The sequence below is a fragment of the Falco punctatus genome (genome assembly GCF_963210335.1).
Source record: "Falco punctatus genome assembly, chromosome: 5".
Taxonomy (NCBI): domain Eukaryota; kingdom Metazoa; phylum Chordata; class Aves; order Falconiformes; family Falconidae; genus Falco; species Falco punctatus.
The window spans coordinates 80,481,316-80,505,686 of NC_137584.1; the positions used below are offsets into that span (position 1 = coordinate 80,481,316).

Consider the following 24,371-nt stretch of genomic DNA (forward strand, 5'->3'; position numbering starts at 1 on the left):
AAGGGGAAATGGTGTCGTTTGGCCATGTATAATAGTTGGCAATTAGATTATATTGGTCCTGTGCATCAGTAAGCGGATGGAGGCATACTTCTAAATGAGCCTAATGGCAGGGCTCAGCCGGAAAGCTCTTGCTTTCAGCTGTCTATACAAGAAGGTTCAACAAAATATTTCATCTCTCTTTGCAAACCCTGCCCCATTGTTACATGCTCTAAAATGTTAGGTTTACATAAGCTAACATTGTAGGTTACAACGTGGCTGTTTCACACGTGCCGTTTTACCATTTGATGTTCTGATGGAATTGTAAGATACTCAATATCCCTGATCATCCTTAAATCGCTTTTCAGTAACTTTTCTGCGGTATCCCTTCGAGATGTGTGCATGCCAGGTCATCCTAGTACTGAAGAAGCTGTATGTGGAGTTGTCATGATGTTTCCTGTTGTGCCTTTTATTCTGTATCTGGTCACTCAGATATTCTTTTTGCTGTTTGACTGTCTTAAATGGTATTGTACTGTCAAGACATTGTCACTCTGGTAGTTGGTTTATTTTACAGCTGTGCTGAAGCTTTTCAACACCAGTACAGATTGATAGAATGGAAACTTCCCTGCAGTGTATAAATTAGCCTTTCATTCATCTATTATTTTTGCTCATTGCTTTCATTTATACAGAGTCTGGTCTACAGTGAGACTTTCCCCCATATCTCCTAGCTTGATTTCTTTAGGAATCTTTGATAAGGGATCTTTTTGAAAGACTTTAGGAAATCTTAAGTACTTAGTATTGCCTAGATTGTCTTCTTTGACTTTTTTTTCAGAAAATTCTGATAGAACTGTTGGGCATGACTTTTCTGTATGAAGAGGAAAGAAAAAAAAAAAGTATGAGAGTTACTAATCCATGTTTACTTGGTTTTTGCTCATTTAGTTGCCTACAGAAGTAGCAAGACTATTCATTAGTGTGTGGTTTCTCAGGTGTTCTCAGATTCTTTGTAGGATATTTGATATACTCTTCTCACAATAACAAATTCTGATTGAAAACGTTTATAGCTGAATAGTTCTAAGGTTCTTTAAAAGTAGCATTTTACATTAAAACTTTAAATATACAATACTGCACGTTCAGTATTATAAATATCTCTTATTAGCATTTGAATTTGAGGGCTCCTCAGGTGTATCCCTGGTATAGGAAAAATACGAAAATAGTAAGAACCTCTGTATTTAAAAACAAGACAAAAAAGTCAAAGTTTAGGCATTCTCCTCCTCCCCCTGCCACCTTTTCCCCTTCTCCCTTCCATATGAATCAAAACTGAGATTTAACAAGAGCCCCAGATCAGTTTCAGGGATTTAGAATCTCTTTTCTCAGGAGCAGCTGTTTGTTGTTGAGATAAACAAGATTGCCTGTGTTCAGTTTTGGAGAACTTCTACTTCAGGTCTGTTTAATATGGCATTTTTCCAACCCAGTGTCAGGCTGTCTAATAGCAGTGTTACCATCAACTTCTGGCATTTCACACTGGGAAGTTCCCAAAAGCAGAGAAATTTACCCATTTAATCGTGTTCAAAAGACAAGACAGACCTATGCTGTTCCAGAGAGAGAAGGTTGGGAAAGATGCAAGGCAGCTTTTATAAATTATATATTGTGAAACAAATCAAGACTGAAACGGGTAAGAGCTGCAGCCTCCGCAGTAAAACAAGAGCAGTAGAAGTGCTAGCAGATACAAGCTGCCACAGGTGTTCAGTGTTGCACAGCATGTACAGCCCAGCAGTGTCGGAACTAGGGATGAAAATAGACCCTGCAGTCAGGGAATAACTTCTGGTGAGCTTCTCCTGGCATTGTGAATAGCTTTATTCTATAGATAACCGGAATGTAGAGAAGCTGAATGGTGATTTTCTTGCTGGTGAAGGAATGCATATTCAAAATCAGTTCTTAAAAAAAATAGAGGAATTTGATGACAGCTAACAGCTTGCAAGCAGGCCACCAAATTACTGCTTTAGATGGTACTCCAAGAGGGAGCATGTGTATTTTGCATGAAGTGTTTCATCACATCTATTTCTAAACAGATACTGATGAAGTAAATGTCTGTTGAAACTGATGAGGAAACAATAAAAAACTGAACTATAACTTTTTGTCTTGTTTAAGTGCAACTCCTACCAGAGTTATCCAGCATCCGTCAGCAAGTGAGACTATTAACTATGATGTTAAGGGGTTTGGATCCTCTCTGCCTGTTAAGGTTATGGAAGCCCTGAAGAAGGCTGATGGTAAGAATTGATTTTATCTGTTATTTTTCTGATGATGATTGAAAGGTGAGAGAGGTGTTAACACATTGTTGATGCCATTTGAATACTGCCTTTTACAGTGGAAGTTGAAATATATGTACCTTGGTTTTAATCCAGCTTGGTTAACTATGTAGCTATAATTGTAGTAACACCTGTGTGGGTATGGATGCATGTAAATATCCTTCAGGTGCTGGCCTAACCAATATATTGTAAAATCCAAGGTTATAAAGAAAGCCAATAATATTTTTTTAGTAACTTCCTTATTGGTCCTCCCTCACCTTTTTCATTTGTTTTGATTCTGTTGTGTCCTAGAGTGGATGCTCTCTTTTATTTTTTACTTTATTTTTAATCCCCGTTTGTGGTAATTTCTAAAAGTGCCAGCGATACAAACCTTTTCCTAAGTTCAAGAAATAGGTGTCCTAAGCAATTTTTCCCTGTGCATAACTTTTCTTTTTATAGTAGATATAAACAAAACAAAAAAATGTATATCTTAAAAATAATCTTAAAAATTGCTGAGCAATTTATGAAGCTATTGCAATCTGCTGTAAATTGATGGAAATAGCTTCTAGGATTGTCTTGCTTTTCACTCTCAAAAGTTGAGCGTTTATCAAATGAATTTGTAAACTAGTAATTTGGTATCTTACTCAAATACATGGAAATTCTAACATGAAATTTAATTTAGTAGAAAATTATGAGAATGAAAGTTTATGTAAGATTATTCTGCAGTGTTTAAAAATCTGAATGCTTTAAAAAAATTACTTTTTATGTAGCTGATGACCAGCTAAGCGTTCAAGTGGATGGCAGTGGATGGGCCTGGCTAGTCCATAAAGAGAGGCTGATTATTTGGAAGATTGGTCAGTCTCCAGTAGCTAAGGTAACTGAAAGCTCAAGATGCAGAAAGGTGGAGCTTGAGTGACTCTAGCCGTATCTATTTTTGTTACTGGTTGTTATCACATGCCCAGTGAGGTGTGGTAGTACCTTGGGGGTGGGTAACTTTGGGATGGAGGTGTGCATTAGTATTACAATGAGATCATCTCATCTGAGGAAAGCAATTTTGCCACAATTGTTGGCTCGGCAGTGGACATCTCATTTTATCAGCTGTGTGGCACCATCAAGTTCCCATTACTGCAGGGAGTACAACACAGCCTGGCTTCAGTTTCTTGGCTCCATCCTCCATTACTTCTGTCAGCGTATGCTAAGATGGTAGGGGGCATCGTTTAAGGAGCCGTGGTAAAGTAGATTTCGCGCATGTCAACAGCCATCCTGAAAATGATAACTGTATTTTACCCTAAAAAGCTTCCTGTAATACTGTGCTTCTATTAGGTCCCAGTTTTTTCTAATTCCCTGCCAAAGTAATTTTTCTACAGCATTTTAACAGGTGTGTCTGTTATGTTAGTTAGTCTTCATAAAGCTTATTTTAATAGTTAAAAACTAGTTGTTTTGTTACAGATTGGTTTAGATTATTCTGGGACTGATTTTCAACTTGTCAGAAAAAAAGGGTTAGTTTCAGCTATGCTGAATATATTTCATCTAGGTTTCTTATGTCAATATTTTATTTTTTTTTTAGCTCTGGGCAGCATTTCTTTCAGCATCATTTCAGTGAATAGCAAGTATGGTTGGAGGAAACCTGTAGTTACAAAATCAGTATCTTCAGTGCAATATATGATAATTATACAGATTCTGCACTTAACAGTGGAGTGTCAGGTATATGTGTTCTAGTACTCGCAGAGATTTTTCAAGAGATTGTCATTTTTCTGATTGTTTAACTTTGGTGGCACGTGGAGGAGGGAGGGAGGGAGGGAGTGTCCCCCCTCTCTTTAGTACATAGTGAGCTTTCTCAAACACTTAAAGATTAGTTTTATTTTGCTGCCTTGTTAGTATATTGAATTAAGGAATGGTCAGATAATTGCACCTCTGAAAGAAATAATTCAAGATTGCAACGTTGTGAGAAACATTCAGAAATAACAGTGATGTTTGAAAATTAACAAGTAGGTGTTTTTTAGCTGTTCGCTGGTTGTGACAACTTTGCTGAAAATGTCTTGTTGACATTCTTTTGGTTCTCTTACACAGTGTCTGGGCTAGTTGAAAATTAGTTTTTAGCAGAGTCAGAAAGTCTATAGACTTTGTCACAGAGGAGTATGTTCTTCCAGTCTTATGTTTATTATGGCATCTGATTCTTTCTTACAGTTATCTCTGTGCAAGGAACTACAGCTGCCACCCAGTGACTTCCAGTGGAGTTCTAATTTAGCAGCTATATCTTGTCTCAGTTCTTCGGGTGAAGCATCTTCTCTGCAGGTGATAAACATTTAAATTTTAGTGTTTAAAATACTTTGAGTAACTCTGAATACATCCTATTTTATCAAGTACTTCTTTGAAAACTGCATTTGGTGGTGTACTATGTATTCAAAAGGTCAGGACTGATAGTTCGCAATAAGTATGTTTGAAATAAATAAAATTCTGCTGTCTTTTCAGATTACACTGTTTACATGTTATAGAATCAGATTAAATAATAGTTTTCATATGAATTATTTGGCATGTTTTCATAACCAAACAAGCATACAGTAAATTAAGAAGTACTGTGTCAGCAAACACTAGGGCAATCAAATATTCAGTCTAAGCAAGTGCAATTTAAATGCATTCTGGCTGAAAAAGTTGCTCAGCAGTAATTTAATTTTGAGCACACAGGGATGAGAAGCAAACACCAGCACCCTCCCTTGGCTGGTCTTTATGAGGAAGCTGGCACTGGGAGGACAGGTGATTTAATCTGTCTTGACTGATTACTTTCCTAAGTGCCTTCTTGTAACATACTGTGCTAGAGGATGAGGGTTGAAGATCAGGTAAGTTTTTTGAAAGGGTGTTAATGTGTCTGTTACTGTCATTCGTGAGAAAAAGGGTTCTTATTTTCAGCTTGGGTGTAGTTTTCAGTTAATGTATGTGGTGCTCTAACAAAACTGGATAAGAAATTGTCTTTGGAAGGAAGAAGCAGCACAGAATATGTAATAGGATCTTTTCTTTTGACTTGTTGTTATGCTTCCAGATGATGGAAAGCAATCTTAGTATCTTGTGATTGTATATGATTGTCATAAAGCATTTAAAGTTTTATGAGCCAAAGAAGTTTAAGAGGAAGTAATACACCTAAACCATGATTGTTAATTATTTGATTTCATCGTTCTTCAGCTTGTGAGTTACATATGTGTACTATGATTTTATAGAGTGATACAGAAATATTAGTCGTAGAAAATAATTCACTAAAATGAAAATTATTAAATAGTGGGCAGGAATCCCAAAGGACAACAGATTCTGGGGGGGCATTTAAATTGTTACAATGTTCATTAGCCAACTGCTTTCCTTTGTGAAGGTCTGTCTAGTCAAAAATCAGAAAACTCTAAGGAGCTCAATAATAATTTTCAGATGCAGTTCTATTATTCTGATATTTTTTTTCAACAACCAGTATATTAGGTATAATGCTTTCTGTCTGAATCTCTACTCGAACACAGTCTCTTGCTACATGCTTTGGATTTGGTATTTGGGTGGTTTCCTGAGTCAGAAGCCCTTAATGCCAGCACACCGTGGGCTTATGTCTCTGTGAAGAGAAGAACCACTGTGTGACTTGATACTTAATGACACTAGAGCAGGTTTTGTTTAATTATAGTCTACATTTTAAGTCTTCCATAGTAGTTTATAACTCTTGGGATCTGGAGTTCTCTACAGGCTTTTCTCTGTGTTTCCACTGTAAGTTTTGTTTCATTTCAATAGCAGACCCTGAATTATCGGAAACAAGATCCAGTAGAAAATACTATGGTTAGCAAAATAAGAGAGTATAATATTCCCTGCACATACTGTGTTATGCTACAGAATAATTTTGCAATTCAGTTCCAGATTTGTCAGTGTGCATCCATATTTATTTACTATTTATTTGTGCATTTGTCATGCACAATCTTGGTACGTAAAACAACACATTTCAGTTAAAGCTGCAGTCTAATTATTACGATGTTTCATGCTCTGTTAATTATTTTCTCATCTGTTAATTTTTTTCTCATTTCAAGTCTCTGGCAATAATGGTTGCTACCAGTGAAGGAACTGTGCGCTACTGGCCCAATCTTGCACATGAAGGTTCCTATGTGGAGACTTTTACAGACTTTGGAGGCTCTCTGTGCAGTTTCCTAACATCAGTAAAGGTACAGTACAGTATGATTTATATTAAAATACTGCTTTAATTCCTAATTTAAAAATAAAAAAGAATGCTCCACACTATCAGTCCTAAATCTCCAATAAATATTGCAAAGCAAACTGCCAAACATTCTTGGGGAGTAATTTCAGAGATTATTGATGACTGTGATGATCAACAAAATAGCCATAAATAGTAACATTAAAGTCGGGGAAGCATGTAGAATTCAACCACAAGGTTAACAGGACCGGTTTGGTACTTCAGGCATGTCAGTATTACTACTGTGATTACTTCCAGTAGTAGAAAACCTGCTATCACAGAGAACTACTTCATCTGAATCTGCAAACCACACACTCAATGTCTTGTGGTATAGCTCACTAGCGACTGAATTGGAGAAACTTCTGCGTGAGGGTAATGAACAAGTATATTATGAATTATTCTTAGAAATTCCATTTTCTGCTGTTGATGTGCCTATAGGGGGAAAACTCTCAAAATGGAATATATCCAAAAATCTAATGTGTTACGGTATGTGTTATCTTCAAAACCAGTTATTATAAATTAAATTACATCTTTTCTCATGACTTTTTCAACATCTGCTGTTCATGTCCTGTATTATAAATACTATTTTAGGACATCAGCATGTCATGAACAGTTGTAAACCTCATCAGAAGACAGCAATCTTAATGATGGATTTCTCAAGAGTGTTAAGAAACACTAATATGTATCTACCCTCCTAGAACTGAATTGTGCCCAAGTTTCAGACATTGAGATGAGGGAAGCAAGGTCTTATCACACCTGTAGTTGAAACATTGTTGTCCATGTGAATTTAGAGATAGAGGAACTTTTTTTTTTTTTGAGCAGCATCCTCTTATTAGTGTTCTAAAGCTGTGTTATTATGTATATGACAACTGTACTTAATGAGTCATCCTGACACTGGGCAGATCTCACCTTTAACATAATTTTTGTGTGGTATGATGATGAAAATTTATGCCAAGATTTTTTAAATTTTCTTTTTAATGTTGTTCTGTGAACACTGCCTGTACAGGTAAACAGTTCATTCGTTCAGCAACCTCCAGGCCCTTAACATTAACTTTCTGGAAAATTGTTGTACATCTACAGGCTTTGTTCATTCCCTGTAACATACAAACTTTGGTTGGTTTTGAATTGAAGGCACCTTTTTCCTTTTATGCCTTGGTGGTAGGGGAATGAAGGCTGTTTCTAAGTTAGCAAGTAGTGAAAGGCAATAGTTGAGAATCTGTAAAGTAAAAAGATTACCACTATCCACACAGGTTATTTTGGAGTGAGGGTTGTTATTTTAAACTAGTTCAGCCTAGCTGCATGACATGAACATCTGCTGTGGTCAGAGCCTGTCTTTCAGTTTAGTTTCTTTCAAAGGGTGTACAGCTGGTACACTGAGAGTGCTCTGTGATATGATCCAGCATGTAGTATGCAGGGACTCAAAAAAGGTCACTTAGACTCCTGATGCTAATTGAAGTGCTGATGTGGATGCAGCTGTTAGGACAGGCAAAAGATGCACTTTCAGTCTCTGCTTCCTAAAAGAGGTATATAAGCACCTACAACAGAGTGCACATTGTACATAATGCACAAGACTCTTCACATTTTCCTAGTGCAAATGTAATGCTGTTTTTCATCAGATTCCAAGCATTACATCATATGTTAGTTCTCTTGTTAAACTGAAATGGAGTTTCATGGATAAAAATGTCATGCAATGCCAAGAAAATGAGTCTGTCAGTGCTAAGTACCAGTCAGATTTTGACTTTTTTTTTGACGTAACTGGATGGAAGTTTTATTATGCAGTTTGTTTAGATTAGTGTCCTGTAGGATAGGGTGCTACTTGAAGGAAAAATGAGTTAGTGTGTTTAATAGCACATCAAGTTTTAAATGCACATGTGGAAGTTGAATGTTACTTAATTTTTAATTCAACATAAGAATGTTAAATGTAGTAGTGCTTGTAGAAATTGATACAATATATTTTCATATTTTTCAAAAATATGGTTTTAAATTAGAAAAAGTATACTGATAGCTGTATGCTGCACTGATTCAAGCATAGATAATAATGTGGAAAATTTGTTTATGAGCAATCCTTTTATGTGATAAATGCTTTCTTTTTTATTATTTTTTTTTTGCTAGTGCTCAGGTACTATGGCTGCCTTGTGTCTTGTTCTTGTTTAACATTTACTTCTATGAAATGACATAGAGAATTTTATCTGACAATAGACTTGTTTCAGCGATGTGATTTTTATTTTTTTAACAAAGTTGCTTTTTCTTTTTGTTAGGGAGGAAGCTTCATTTTATCATCTTCCAGAGGCCAGCTAGTTCGATTGATACCAGATAGTTCTGGCAAGATTCATCAGCATGCCCTGCCACAGGGTCAGGGCATGTTTTCTGGAATTGGTAGAAAGGTTTCTTCTCTTCTGGGTATATTGTCTCCTGGAAATGATGCTGTGGTAAGCTTGAAAAATATTCATATAGTAATCTGCTTTAGTTTCTTTCTGTTATTTCTAGCTTCACTCTTTAAGGAAAAAGAAAAGACTGTGCTGATATATAATGACAAAAAAAAGGCAAGACTCAACTCATTTATGTTACTTATATTTCTTTGAAATGTGAGAGAAAGAAACCAAATAAATCTGTATGCTTTGTAAAGGAGAATGCTGACTTGCTCTTTAGATCCAAATAAAAGGAAAATATGCAGTGATTCAAAGTCCTGCCTCATTCTAGTGATGGCCTCATTACTGCTTGAAGAAACTAACAGTAACCCCTACTTTTACTTTCCTAAATTAAGGTTGTCAAGGTTTGGGGATTGGCTTGAGTTTTGTCATTGAACTCCACAGAAACTGGAAGAAAGTATGAGAATCATTTATTGTAGATGTTATATCTATAAAGTGAGACTTCTCTTGGAAATTATTATAAAACTCTCTTCTTGTAATGTAACTTGTGTAGGTTGCCCAAGGGAGTGATTTTTTTGTGGACTGAGTGTGTTGTAGATTGTTGTATTAAAATATTAAGGCTGTGCTTTAACCTTTCTACTTTTTTTTTTTTTTTTAAATGCAGATTTCTAGTGTTCTTTGGGATAAAGAAAGATCAAGCTTTTACATGCTAACAAGTTCAAACCTAAACAAATGGGAGGTTGATGATTCATCAGAACGTTATATTCTCAGCTGGGATATCAACAGGATCCTGAAAGAACATATTACAGATGCGATTTGGGTAAGAGCGAGCTCGCCTGGAAAGGCTTTGTGTGTGTGTTTGTTTAATGGCCTATTTGTATACAGTTATAAGTCAGTTGTATTCTGTTTCAGGGTTCTGAGAGTAACTATGAAGATATTAAAGGAGGAGTAAATATACAATACATGGATTTGCAGCAGAATTGGTAAGGAAGTACACTTGAATCTGGTAAGACTTAACATCAATGAGGTAAATGTGTTCTGTTTTCTTGCAAATACTTTATGTAAGTAATAGTAATTTAATTTTACTTGAGTGCCACTGTTGATAAAATAAGCATGTTGTATTAGACAACTGGGTTATCCTATTCTTCATGCTATCATTATCTGTAGCATTACAAATTCTTTAAGAATAATTCCTTTCACTTTTTTAATGTCATTTTATCAGGTTTGGTTATTTGTCTTTATATTGCAAAGACAGCAAGTAAGCAATTGTAACTTGCTCCAGTAAATGCAGAGAATTCAGTATCTCTGTATTCAATTTATATAAAATCACAACTGTCTGGGTTCAGTTTTGTACTGCAGTACGAATACTGTTAATAAAACAGCTTGAAAGAAGAAATAGTATAGTCTTTCTTTAAAAAAAACAAACAAAAATAACTAATACTGGAAAATATTTATTTGTGATTGTACTTGGGTATCTGTTTTTGTGAGTGGTAGATTTTGAGCAAGTAAAATATGTAATAATCGTATCTCAATAATCTCAAATATCTGTTGTTGAATAGTGATGGACTGGTGATACTTGCTGCAGCATGGCATCCTGGAGATCGTCCATGTCTTGTCTACTATACCCTGGTAACAGTAGAAGATAAAGGCTACCACATGTCTGATGACGTTGTTGTGGAAGTCACACAGTATAATCCGTCTTTTCAGGTATGCAAATGAAGGGTCTGAAACAGAGTGAAGGAAGCACCGTGTTTCAGAATAATCCTGAATATTCTGGACACAAATCAGCTGTCAGATTCTTGTCTAAAGGAAAATCAGGTTCTCTGTCTTAAGGTTGTTCTTGGAATATGTGTTCATAGTATTCTGAAGAAAGTGCATACTAACATCTTTTAATAGTAACTGTATGTAAAGATCATGCTTTACGTTTTAAAGTGTAAGGTAAAAAAGACTCATGAATAGAACTCTAAATATCTAATTATTACTGATACCTTTTAGTTTTTGTCCTGTCTGTGAAAGTTCCTACAACGTAATTCTATGGTGTAACTCTTAACTCATGCAACCCATTTAGAACAGATATCAGACTTTGTTGAGACTCTTGTAGCAGGACAAGGAATTATAAGACGTGTATTTTGGTCCTTGCTGGACAACTGGCTTGCTGGGAGGGGAGGACACATTGGTCGTCCTTGGTGTACCTTGTTTGTGCTATCTCTTCTGGAAGCAGAAATTTGGGCATTAACTTTCTTTGGTAAACTTCTTTGACTCTTCTCTCTTTCCCTGCTGCCTGTAATAGTATCTTAAAATTGAATCTTAAGATGGAAGGGGAGTGTGAAAACCGTAGAATAATCAATCTGTTTACTTACCTCTCCGTGTGAAATTAGCAAGAATTTAATATATATGGAAGAAAAAAACCCCAGGATCTTAAGTTTCAGGGCAAATTAAAAATGCTTATGAAGTTATATCCATGTTCTCTTGTTAAAAATTAAAACAAAATCAGGCAACTCAAATCAGCCTTTGAAATGTTTGTTTCAAGTTTTGATTATATATGTGATAATGTTCATGTGTAACGCTTTCAGTCAGAAGAGGAAGTGTTGTGCTGTCTGGTAGTCCCAGATTACTTTAGCCATGCTGCTTACCTTTATAAGGAAGATGAAGTATTTGCTTGTTCCACTGGAACTGGAAGAATTTCTTTACCACAGGAGAAAATCGTATTTGGCATACAAGGTAACAGGCAGGAAATAAAAATAAATCACATTTTGTTGATACTTCTAATTGAATGTTTTTACAGTATTTAGAGTTCTCGGAGATAATCATATTTACGCTCCTTTTTCTCTTTGTTCAATCTTTCAAATTGGGAGTTTCTCATGAATGTATAGAGAAACCACTGATGTGACGTCCAGTATTTTTACTTGCTCTACAATGTTTCAAATGAAGATGGAGTAGATCCCTGCTCTTGATGTACGAAAGCATGGGGGTGTTGTTTTAAAGGAGATTTTGCCTTTTTTTTTTTTTTTTTTTTCCCCACTCCAGCATTCACTGTGGACTTTTCTTTTTTCTTGAAGTTAAATTTGTGTTGAGGCTCAGCCTAAAATTCATACTAGGTGCCTGTGTCAGATATCTCTCAAGTATGTCATCCTTGAACTTCAGAGGTGTTCTCAAGGAGGATGCGCACATTGGTCATTAGGTAGAATTTGAACCACTGGAATCTTGATTCCACACACACCCCCATTTTTTTCTTTTCTTTTCTTTTTAAACTGGAAATCTGCATCTTGAGTAGCAAATAGTAAAATAGTATCCACAGTTTCTGTAAGTCAGGTGCAGTTGTCAGTTGCTGTTGATAGGTTCATGACAATTTAATAATTGTCCAAAACTGTTCACGTTTGTTCTTGAAGTGGCATTTATGTGCTTTTTGCTTTTTTCTCCTCATCTTAGGAGACAGCATTTTAGGAGCAGGTTCCTGTACTAGCCTTCCCATCTTCTTTGCCAAAAAAAGTGGACTTATCACCATCTTGTCCAGGGAAAACATTTCTGTGCTTCCTGAAGACCTTGAAGATTCCCTGTCCTCTTCTGTTGCTGGACCAAGAAGTGAGGTAATCGTTGTTTGCTTTACTGGTTGAAAACTGAGGGTAGAAGTAAAATGTTTTTCTGGCAGTTTTGAATTTTCACTGTGGAAATCCTGGCTTGTTTGAATTTTAAAAGTGGTTGTTTATTTTTTTAAATAGCGACTCAAAGACTTGTAATGAAGGCAGGTTTCAAAATCTAAAAAATCTTACAGCATCTGCTAGTTTGAGTAACTTTTTTTGTTTTCCTTTTTTTTTGAAGTTGAGATTTCTATGAATTTTTTTTTCCACATAGGTGTATTACTATGTATCACTAGGCCTGATCTAACACTACTGCAGACACCCAGACTTTGTTTTTGATCAGGATGGTTTTTTCAGTCTTTTATGTCTGTTCCTATGTATATGAGACACTTTTTAATCAGCTGTGAAAAGCTTGGAGGCTAGGCTGAGAAGGGCTATATAGTGGCTGAATATTGTTTCTGCCCTATTATATATTTTAATATAATCTCATTAGAAGTATGTGAAAGTATTTTTGTTAATACTTTGCACAGTGTGCGTTTATTAAGCTCTTACTTACACCAAACATATTTTGTTTAAAATGTATGTGGAATTTGTTGCTAAGATGTCCCTGGAGTAAAAGGAAAGAATAGAAAAGTTGTTACAATATAAATTAGACAATATTTCAATGGGGTAATAGTGAGTTTCAATACTTATTCCAATTAAATCACCTTTAAAATCAGTTATTATTAACTGGCATTCTAGTGGAAGACCTTTCTGGTGATACTCAGGTGGAACTGTATTTTTCTCATTAAACTAATATCTAGTTAGATTTGTCTGCACTCTGATTGTTTTTGTGGTAGTCCTCACGAATACCTTTTAAATTCTGTCAAAAATGTCGGGTTTGAATGTTAAAATAATTATCATAAAAACTTTAGTGAAATAAGTTGGCATAAGTTCCTTTGCAGATTGTGTGAGTTTTATTAAAATGCTTGGGGTCAAACGACTGTGTGACTTTCACTGTAATGAATCTTATGGGCTTATGTTTGCCTTAATAAACACAACTGCTTCCAGGTGGTATTTTTGTTTTAAATCTATGTTCTTGCTATTTAGGAAAATGGTTCTCATTTCATAATGAAAGCTGGTATTTGTCAGCTGAACTTTTTACTTCGCATTTTCAGAGTCCTGTGTTTGACGCAACCAGCAAGCTGGAAATTATAGCTCAAGAAGATAAGACTAAATTGCTGAAAGCTGCTTTTCTGCAGTTCTGCAGGTAGAAATTGCACTTTATTTTTGAGGCTTTGTTTGTTTGCCCTTCTTGAAGGCACACTGATATTTGAGGAAGAGGTTGTCTTGGTAAAGATACTCTTGTGCTGTTTTAATTAAAGCTATTTTAATGACATATGCAAATATTAGGAGAGCATTAGATATGTCTTGGGCTAGTGAAGAAGTGCTAGAAAGGAGTGGACTTCTATAATCTCAATGACTCTTTGCTTATTCTGTGTAAATTCTGTTTATATTCTGTAAATATGGTTAAATTACTGCCAGTGGAACAAATTTGAACTTTGTTATTTTGTCTTTATTCTTTTGGTAAGTAGTGTTTTGTTGTTAAAAAGCATTCTTTTCTTCCTCATTTTTATTTGCATAGCTGTTTTCAGTAATACTTTCAAATATGTTTAGTTACTGTTTATGCGGCCATGAAGATAACTAGCGTGGCAGATTTTGTGGAAGGATGCTTTCTTTTTTAGATTGACTGATATGGGGGAATGGGAGTGGAAAAATACATTGTTCATCAAACTCCTGATTCAAGTAACTTGACTTTAGGAGGCGTGCAATGCCTCTGGAAGGTTTGATGTTGAGATGGATGATGTAAACAAAGGAGGAAGAGGAGATAATCTAAGCCTACATTAATTATATTTAGAGGGGATTGTTTTTGATGTATATTTATTAAAAAATCAAGCCACAAACCCTCTTAGGACTAATCTCTTTAAAGAGTCTTAGAGCTTGGAAAGAACAGATTTAAGGTAGCAGGAAGTAGGAGTGCTTTTGACATAGAGCTGCATGTGAGACAGAAGACTGTAAAGGGTATTAGGCACATACAGTAAAGGATATCAAGAGAAGATCTGTAAACATGCACAGAATTTAGAAAGAAAATCTGTATGTATTCAGAAGCGGACAGGTCAGTAAACAGAACATCTGCTGAAGATGGCTGTACTCCCGAGGTGACTGGAATAGCTAAGGTCTGACAGCGCAAATAATGTATGGAAGTTGGTATCACAGAGGATGTGGACAAGGGGGTTGGAAACAGGGTCAGATGAAAGTAGGAGGTAGTAAGGAAAAAATGTGAAAAAGTATGAAAGCTTAATGTTATTTTCATTAAAAGTTGGGTTATATTCATGAAACTAGAAGAAACTAATAATTTGGTGTGTTTAGTATTGATTCAGATTTTTTCCAGGAAATAGTATGCTAAAATGACTGGAGCAGTCTTCCACAGAACAGATGCAGCAACGGCCTGTCCAGATGGACAAGCAGTTGATGCAGAGCAAATAATGGAAGGTTGCGTAGCCAGTGGAAATCCAAAGTCCACCGGCTGTGCAGTGAGCACAGTCAGCTTTACAGACCTGGTGATCTGTACAGGGGATGGGGTGTTCTGCGGAAAGATAGAGTGGACCCTTTTTGATGTAGTGGCTAATGGGTTGAAGGAGGTAAGAAAGTCCTATATAAATCCCTTAGAAACACATGTCCTGCAGAGTAGTAAAGATGAAGACTTTCTTGTTTAATACGAGATTCAGTATATTCCAGTTTTTAAAAGTATTCTTTGCATTAGTAAACCTTTGTGCAATTTCTGGGTGCACTGTTGGTTTTTATTTCAAGACATCTTGGTCATGTAAATATTCAGACTGAAAGCTTCATGAAAAATACAAGTATTTCCAAAATCAGATAATATATTGGAATCACAGTATCCATTCTCAGTCAGAATACTGTAACTTTTTAGTCACAAAGTCAAATCCGTGCTTTTTGTGAATATTGCATGCTTCTTAAATAGAATTCTTTAGTGTAACTTCATACCTTGGAGCTTTGAGTATTTGGATGCTTCTTGCTCATTTACTTACTGACCTGAATAGAACAGGATTCTTTGAAGTTATAGCAAATAAGAATAATACATTATATTTGCTGAAGCGTTTTCCTGAAAATTTTCACTTTGTTACCATTTATGGGAGCGATTACATTTCTTGAGAGGATTTTAAAGCAAGCAATAGAAATTTGGTGACTTGGCAGAGGCATCCAGACTTAGTTCTATATGATGGATCTTTTCTTTTGAATAATAATACTAATGATGATAGGGGTAATAAAATAAATAGTGACTTGAAACACTTCCTCGCTTGTGCTTTTTTTTGTTTTATAATTGTGCAGTCTTCTTGCTTTAAATGAATTGGGACACCTTTTATCCATAATTAGTTTAAAGAGAGTCCAAACAATGCTTGATGTTTATAATCTGAAGCACTTCACAAAAAGCATGTCAGAAAATCCTATTAATTGAGTGGTTCTTCTTCCTATAATCCTATCTATTGTTTTTATTTCGTAAACTTTGTGTTTCTTTTATACAGGAAAGATATAGTCAATGCACAGAGCATGGTAGTTGAGCTCTTCCCAAGTAATGCAGATCTGGATCCTGATGCTGAACTGGATAGGGCAGTGACTCAGATCAGTGTGGACTTAATGGATGATTACCCTGCCTCTGATCCAAGATGGGCTGAATCTGTACCTGAAGGTAAACATAACGTGTTGTTTGTAATGTTTTGTTTTGGGTTTTTTTTTGTGAAAAACTGTCTGTATTACTCTAGATAAAATTATAATTTAAGCTTGCAAGGAAGGCATAGGTGTCCGCGTCCTTCACCACCACTAGATACATTTTGAGAGAGGCTAAAAGGAGCATCTTACGAGACTACCAGATAAACTTGCAGTCTACTGCAGTTATTCTTGACTTCATATAGTGAACACTAACAGCAAGGAAAACATACTTCTGAGAAGGGTACATTGTGCAAGGAACAGATGGTGTCACTTTGGTGTTTCCATGATTCCTTGGATAGTTCTCAATTATTTTCCACAAATAGATATGTTAAGAGAAAGAATTTATTTGCTCATGCTTAGCTCTTTGTCAGCAGCTGCACAGCTTCTTGGTAGACTTGGATCCTGGTGGGGCATTGTTATTTATGTCTGCCTAAAAAAGGACTAGAGACATTTATTTTGGAAAGTATTTTGGAGTACTTGTATGTAAAGGATTAAAGTAGACATGTTTTCAGCAAGAAACTTTTGTCCATGCTTCCCTGTCTCTTATGAGCAGTGTTAATTTGAAACTGTATCCAGGACCTCTAGGCAGCAGTTGCTAGTTACTGAGCAGAGACTTAATTTGAAAGTTCATGTAATAAATAGTTGGATGATGCTTTCTGCTGCTGTTTCTGCGTGGCAGACAGTTAGAAACTGTCAGGCATCAGATCCTTAGTATTTTCTGAATCAACTTTATTTTTAATTTGGCAGCTTATCTGCATTTGTTCTTGGCTAAAGCAAGAAGTGAAAATTCAGATCCTTAGTATTTTCTGAATCAACTTTATTTTTAATTTGGCAGCTTATCTGCATTTGTTCTTGGCTAAAGCAAGAAGGGAAAATTCAGATCCTTAGTATTTTCTGAATCAACTTTATTTTTAATTCGGCCGCTTATCTGCATTTGTTCTTGGCTAAAGCAAGAAGTGAAAATTGATAGCTTCTTGGAAATAGTCTTGCTAATTTTGCTCATAGTGATAGTTCTGAGTTTTTGTGTCTTGGTAGTCTTTTGGTTTAAAGCGCACAGAATATACAAAAATTCTGGAATAGGAAGATAACTTGGGCTCTGGAGAACTCTGCTGAGGTGAAATACTTTTGAGAATACTCATGAATCATAGAATACCAGGTTGGAAGGGACCTCAAGGATCACCTGGTCCAACCTTTCTTGGCAAAAGCACGGTCTAGACAAGATGGCCCAGCACCCCGTCCAGCCAAATCTTAGAAGTGTCCAGTGTTGGGGAATCCACTGCTTCCCTGGGGAGATTCATTCCAAAGGCTGATTGCTCTCATTGTGAGAAGTTTTCCTCTTGTGTCCAATTGGAATCTCCCCAGGAAGACTTGTACCCGTTACCCCTCGTCTTTTCCATGGGACTCCTTGTGAAAAGGGGGTCTCCATCTTCTTTGTAGCCACCCTTTAAATACTGGAACACGGGGATAAGGGCTCCCCTGAGCCGCCTTTTCTCAAGGCTGAACGAACCCCGTTCTCTCAGCCTTTCCTCTCACGGCAGGCTTCCCAGGCCTTTGGCCATCTTTGTGGCTCTTCTCTGGACTCGGTGCAGCCTGTCCACATCTGTTTTGTATAGCGGGGACCAAAACTGAACACAGTATTCCAGGTGTGGCTGACGAGTGCCGAGTAGAGCGGGATAATGGCTTCTTTCTCTCTGCTGGTGATGCCCTTGGTGCTGCAGCCCAGCGTCCTGACGGCTTGCTTTGCCGCAGCAGCGCACTGTTTGCTCACATTGAGCTTGCTGTCCACCAGGACCCCCAGGTCCCTGCCCACAGAGCTGCTCCCCAGACAGGTGGATCCCAGGCTGTGCTGCGCTCCTGGATTATGTTTTCCCAGGTGCAAGACCTTACCCTTGTCCTTGTTGAACTTCATGAGGTTCTTGTTAGCCTGTTCTTCCAGGCCATCCAGGTCTTCCTGCAGGGTAGCTCTCCCTTCCAAAGCATCCACTTCCCCACTCAGTTTGGCATTATTGGCAAACATCAGGGTACACTTGATCCCATCATCCAGATCACTTATGAAGATATTAAAGTGTTGGGCCCAATACTGATCCCCGGGGGACCCCACTTCTGTCAGGTTGCCAGTTTGAAAAGAAGCTATTTGCCACCACCCTCTGAGTGCAGCCTGTTGGCCAGCTCCCCACTCACCACACGGGCCACTTTTTAGATCACAAAGCATCAGTTTCTCTAGGAGGAGGCTGTGAGAAACCGTATCAAAAGCCTTGGAGAAATCCAGGTAGACAATGTCCGTTGCTTGCCCCACATCAGCTGAGCAGGTTACTTTGTCACAGAAGGCAGTCAAGTTTGTCAAGCATGATTTGCCCTTGGTGAATCCATGCTGGTTTTTCCCAATTGCGTGCTTCATGAGGAAGCTTCCACCATCCTTACTGACACCTTTAAGGTCCTGATTGCCTGGACAGAAATGTTGGCTGGTTTTTCAGATGCAAGCTCGTTTGAGAAAGACGAAAAGTAGGGCCATGCTGGGCAACCAGTTTTGTGCAGGCAGCGCAGAATCAATTAGGTCTGAATGTGTGTTAACACCTTATTCTGTAGTAGCTGTGGCCTAGAGTATAATAGATTTAGCAATAGCTAGTCCACAATGAAGATAAAAATTTGAATCTGAATCTTACTACAACTTGAATAAGCTGGTGAGCTGCTATTTTAGCAGCAAAATAATTGACCACTTCAGAATAGTTGTACTGAACTAAAGATACTCGATTTCTTCTAAATGCTTTACTTCAGATATGGAAGAGTTCAAAACCCACATTAAAAATAGTTGGTAAGCAATATACAAATGTGTGTACATATATTTTACAAAAGTACCAGTGCAGGAACACTGCAGAAATTTATAGAAATATGTTTACCTTGGCGGCAAAAAATTGGTTACCCAGAAATAAAGTTATCAAGGGCTCTGATCTAAGATATTTCTGTTTTTAGAAGCAGCAGGTTTCAGCAACACATCTCTCATTCTTCTTCATCAGCTAGAGGATAAGACAAAAGCACATTCCTTCTTCATTGAGTTTCTTCATCAGGTAAAATTCTATTGTTCTTTTGGTATCAGTATACACCGTAGATTATATTGTCTTCAAGTAGTTCTTCTAGAACAGTGTTTACAGTGCATGTGGTGATGTTCTGTTTTGTTGTTTTGTTTTTTTTTTTGTAAAAGGTTGGTGTATTTGAACGCCTGGGCAGTTTTCCAGTCCGAGGGGTGCCAATGGCAACTCGATTGTTGCTCTGTGAGCACGCAGAGAAACTAGCAGCAGCTATTGTGCTCAAGAATCACCACTCCAGGCTGCCTGATCTGGTGAATGCTGCTATACTCATAGCGTTAAACAAAAGGGAGTGTGATATTCCACCGAGTCTTACCCCTGCAGACGTGTTCTTTCGAGAGGTAAGAAACCTGTTATTTCTGAATTATTGTGTAGCCTCACATATAGTAAAAGTTGCAATGCTTTAATGTATTCTTTGAAAATAATTCGACTTTACAGAATTTCCCTTTAAATAGGGGTGGTATGGTAGTATTTTCCACTCTTTAGTGTACATATTTCTTTATGTCTGCAGCTGGAACGTGAATTCTGAGAAATCTCATGTAGCAGAAGTAAAGCTGTTACGGTTTCCAACTAACCAACATGGATAAGCAATGAAAAAGACAAGTGAAATTCTCTGGCCCATCAGAAGATGTGTGCTAAATTGGCACTTTTAAGGGGTGAACTGAAGCGTATGAAACTTTCCAGACAGGGGAACTGCTTTGAGCTGTCCTGGATGGAATTTTATCAATTCAGTCTCATAATTTTTTGATTTTTCGAACATTAGTAAATCTAAGCTAGTTCTCAGTTTGTGCCGCTTTCCAGTCAAGCACCCAGTCTTTCTTTCTTCCTTTTTGAGAAGAGCTGTACACAAAACATATTCTTAGGAAGTTTTTTCCTGTAGAGGACAGTAGTTGCTAATGGAGAAAAATAAATATAAAATAAACAATTGTCAGCTATTTTAAAGCAGATATGTTATCCACTATACTTTTTCTAATGAAGATTCTACTGACCCATTGTTTCAGAAGATGGAGGAATATCCTTAATGAAACTTTATGGAGTTGCCTTCAAAAAAAGAGGATTCTTTTTTTTTCTTTTTTTTTTTTCTTTCCATCCAGAAAGAAAGCAATTGTATTCTGAGTATTGTACGAAATACAAGCTGGTGATTTCATTATCCGTTTGAGTCAATATCTTTTAATATTTTTGGCTGTTGATGTGGGTTTCTACTAATATTTGTTTGTTTTTCTGTACAGCTCGTAACTTGGTTTTCAGGTATCAGCTGGTAGTGGATATGTTTGTGTTCAGTGCAGTTTTTCTTTGTATCTTGAAGGTGTCCCAGATAGATTCCATCTTTGAATGCTTACTAGAAGAAGAGGAACAAATCCTGAAAGATACGCCTATCGAATCAATTGAGTGGGCCCAGATAGTTGTCAATGTGAACAACATCATTAAGGTAGAGAACTGCATTAACTAAGATGTTTGTGGAGGGGAAGGTAAATACCAAAGAGCACTGAACATGTTGAATGCAGCAGATCTGAGTTACTGACAGGAGAAGAAAAGTGAATGCAATTTTCACATGTCCAAACACATTAGGAAGGAAGAGGTGGTCTTGTGCAGAATTAGGGATGTTCCTTTTCTTCCTGAGTCACTGCTGAAGAGAGTTTGAGAAGTTGCTGCATTGTTGGCAGTTGTGAAAATGTGAGTATGTAGCAAAGCATGAAAAACCTCTTCTTGACCACTGAGGTTTCTTGCTCAGTCAGTGTATGCTCTTCTATACAACAGGGAAAGTGGTGTAGAAAGAAGGGGGGATATTAAAAGAACATTTCAGAATTATGAAAGACAACATCTTTTACGGTCTGTGTGTATGCAAGTGGACTTTAAAATACTTACATCCTTGCCTTTAAATAGGACGTGCTGCAAGCTGCCTGTCAGTATCGTCAATCTAGAGCCTCTTTATATAAAACAGGAGAGCTTCCAGAAAGAGAACCTGAATATATTCCATGGACAGGTGAGAACTTATTATTACTACTTTATTAATTATCTGTCCTAAACAAAAAGTACTTTTCATGAGTTTCAGAACACGTGAATTTCCATCTGAATGTTAAAATTCCTGTTAAAAGCTGCTACAAGGTTTGTCTAGTAGGAATAGGAGAAGCTAAAAGCTTCATTTGGGGAGTGAAATGGAATTAATCAATGAACACTGATTTTGTCCAGTATCGATGATAAATCTTTATAACTAGCATTGCAGGTTATGTTTTTTTGTATGCACTGGTTCTGGTTAGCAGACCTATTGGGTACATAAATTAAAATGAATCATAAAATATGATCGATCTATGAATGTTTTAAAAGGACTGATGATTCTCTGCCTCTTTAAGTGTGTTCTGCTTTGATTTAATAATGTGAAAAACTATCAGAACAAACGTTTGCAGAAGCAAGCACTTTCCAGTTGGTGTTTAAGCTTCTTGTGGCCTTTATGGCCACAAAGGCCACACTTGTTTTGTACTCCCAAGATAAAAATCTTTTGAAAAGCAGGACCCATGCAAGCTGTTTTGGTGTCTTAAATCATCTTGATGACTACATCCAAGTATTTCAATCGGGTTAACATAAGTTGCCTTTTCCTTTTGTATATTCTCTACTTTGCTTACAGATTGTGCAAGTGATTCTTTTCTTCTGAAAAACAGCTGATAGTTGACTGTGTACATCTGTGTAGTTCGGGGGATGGTTTTGTTTCTGGTCCTTTCAGTTAACTACATTTTGGCCAAATTAAATATGTAAAGGTGGATGGGAGTATGTGTTTGGGTTTCGGGGGTTTTGTTTGCTTGTTTTTTTAATAGTATTGCTTTGATTTTTAAAATTAAAATATTTACTTGCTTTCTTCTATTTTTGTAAATTATATGTAGTAATGTTATACATCAGCATAGGTCCCTGTCATGATAGGATTATTGTTTTAATGTTCACTGTATTGTTTTCCCAAGCATCTAGTGTCCTTCGTGCAACAGTAATACGTCAGCATGGAATCATTCTGAAGATGGTGTATCCCCAGGTGGACAGCAACCTCCGCAGCATTGTGGCTGAACAGTTGGTGGCACTGCTGGATTGTTTTTTAGATGGCTATGTTTCTCAGCTGAAATCTGTGGACCGTCCTGCTGATCAAGAGCGATACAGCAGTCTGGAAATGGAGTATGTGCAGAAAAGATCAGAACTCTTGTCTCCTCTCCGTAAGTAGTCTGTTTTCCTTAATGCAAGGGCTAGATGTTCCATTCGATGAGGAAATTACACATATCTGATTGAGTAAATGGCATCTGTGTGTGAATTCTATTTGTTCTACATGTTTGCCTTCAGAGTATAAATGATTGGGTTTATGATTTAATGAGATACTTACAAAGTAAAAACAGATAGAGAATCGCATCCATGACTGCTTCCATGCCGCTAAGAAGACACATTGCTGCTTCAATGTTTTTCTTCTGCTTGTTACATTTTTCTGGCAGGAATTTATCTTATGCTACTTGGCTGAACATAGTCTATAAATGGATTCCTGAACGTTTATATTGTTGCAAGTTGACAAACTTATATGCCTGAAAGCTTGCTTAGTGTGTATCAGGAAAAAGTTACTTTTTGAATCTGGACTGTTTAATAATCAAACCTGTTGTTTAATATGTCACATGTGGTCCAGTCTTCAATGAGTAATTGACAGTAAAGTCCCCTTAAGTGGAAGTAACTTGGAGTAAATACATTTTAGTTACTTAATAAAATTTAAATTTTTTAGACTGAAAATAACTAGTATAAATAGAATAATCTAATCACTGCCTCCTAACATTCTTAACCATTCTTAAGAAAAATCTTTTAAACTGTCATTCTCAGTTTTACTGACGTTTGTGGGCTCTGCTAGTTTGTAAATACATTTTATATCATTATGTTAAATCTAAAGCTCATATTTCCTTACAAACAAAATTGAGTAGTCTAACTGTCACGGATTAACTGAACCAAAAAGAAAGAGTTTAATATATTTTTAGTAAAAACCCATTCTCTTTACATGTTTTGTTTTTTATCAAAAGCATTTGCCTTCTGCTTTTTCACTTTGTGTCATTAAGTGGCTTTTAGTACAGATACTAAGTCAGGGGTTGAATTTTCCCCCCTGCCCTCCAGCACAAATAGCAGATGATGCTAACTTTCAGCAAAAATAGGATATTTACAGGCCATTTAGTATTCTAAACTTCTCTTCTTCCCTCTTGTAGTGGGGGACAGAGATAGTAGGTATGTGAGCTTGTACGTGCACAGGGTGTGTGCGCAGTCGGTTAATGTTTCTCTTGCTGTATATAAGTAATCTCCATGACCCGAACACTTGAAACGTTTTATTTTTTCTGATCTCCGTCCTTGGTCACCTTCTTACGGTCAAAGATGAGCTTGTTTGATATAACTTCTTTTTCTTGGTTACTTAGTTTCCCTGGGGCAGTATCAGATGGCAGCTGCTTTAGCAGAGAGGTACTGTGACTTTGATATCCTGGTGCAGATGTGTGAGCAAACAGACAACCAGGCCAGATTGCAACGTTACATGAGCCAGTTTGCAGATCAGGTAACTCTTTCTTTATTTCCTTTAGATAGTGTTTTATAATAAGTTTGCACCTGAGATGTTGCGGAAGCTATTATTACTTTGGGATTTTGTTTTGTTTTGGGGTTTTATGTATCTGTATTTACATATACATACAGGGGAAATATGGAAAATTGAAGTCAATGTTCACTGTGCAGAACTCGGTGGAGTATTTTACCCTGAGGCTGTAAAGCAAGTCAGCAGAAATATGGGTGCTAGCTGTATGGGCAGTGGCTTTTCATGGAACTTTGGGTTTTGTCTCACTCTTAAGGTCTTTCAGCATTTTGTGACTTTTTCACTGAGGTGCTGTGGTCAGTGATTGTTTTATTAAACTAATGTAATAACAAATATAATCATAATTTCCAAAAGAGAAGGTGCCATTGTTAAACATATAAGTAGAGAAGTAGTTAACAGTAGGAATGTATGGGTGTTGCTGTAGTCTTATTTTATTGTCCTGCTGAGTACTTGTTGGACACTTTTTCCAGTGTCTGTTAAGATCTGGCGTAAAAACTTCAAGGTGCGCTGAAAAACTGGGAAGTTT

General features: G+C 36.8%; 1 protein-coding gene across 2 annotated transcripts in view; it reads left to right on the top strand.

The window, feature by feature from the left end:
- Positions 1 to 24,371, top strand: part of NUP133 (nucleoporin 133) — a 39,623-nt gene that overhangs the window by 2,629 nt on the left and 12,623 nt on the right. The window contains exons 2-20 of one of the 2 annotated variants that reach the window (XM_080388863.1): positions 345 to 408; positions 2,125 to 2,243; positions 3,032 to 3,135; positions 4,449 to 4,556; positions 6,308 to 6,439; positions 8,727 to 8,897; positions 9,502 to 9,657; positions 9,750 to 9,820; positions 10,397 to 10,544; positions 11,411 to 11,558; positions 12,267 to 12,424; positions 13,573 to 13,664; positions 16,000 to 16,163; positions 19,154 to 19,248; positions 19,383 to 19,607; positions 20,573 to 20,695; positions 21,151 to 21,250; positions 22,218 to 22,460; positions 23,682 to 23,815. In XM_080388863.1, coding sequence (XP_080244989.1) covers positions 371 to 408; positions 2,125 to 2,243; positions 3,032 to 3,135; positions 4,449 to 4,556; positions 6,308 to 6,439; positions 8,727 to 8,897; positions 9,502 to 9,657; positions 9,750 to 9,820; positions 10,397 to 10,544; positions 11,411 to 11,558; positions 12,267 to 12,424; positions 13,573 to 13,664; positions 16,000 to 16,163; positions 19,154 to 19,248; positions 19,383 to 19,607; positions 20,573 to 20,695; positions 21,151 to 21,250; positions 22,218 to 22,460; positions 23,682 to 23,815 — 2,529 coding nt within the window. In that variant the 5' untranslated portion in view covers positions 345 to 370. The remainder of the gene's footprint in view (positions 1 to 344; positions 409 to 2,124; positions 2,244 to 3,031; positions 3,136 to 4,448; positions 4,557 to 6,307; positions 6,440 to 8,726; positions 8,898 to 9,501; positions 9,658 to 9,749; positions 9,821 to 10,396; positions 10,545 to 11,410; positions 11,559 to 12,266; positions 12,425 to 13,572; positions 13,665 to 15,999; positions 16,164 to 19,153; positions 19,249 to 19,382; positions 19,608 to 20,572; positions 20,696 to 21,150; positions 21,251 to 22,217; positions 22,461 to 23,681; positions 23,816 to 24,371) is intronic. The other variant, XM_080388862.1, reaches the window with a different exon arrangement.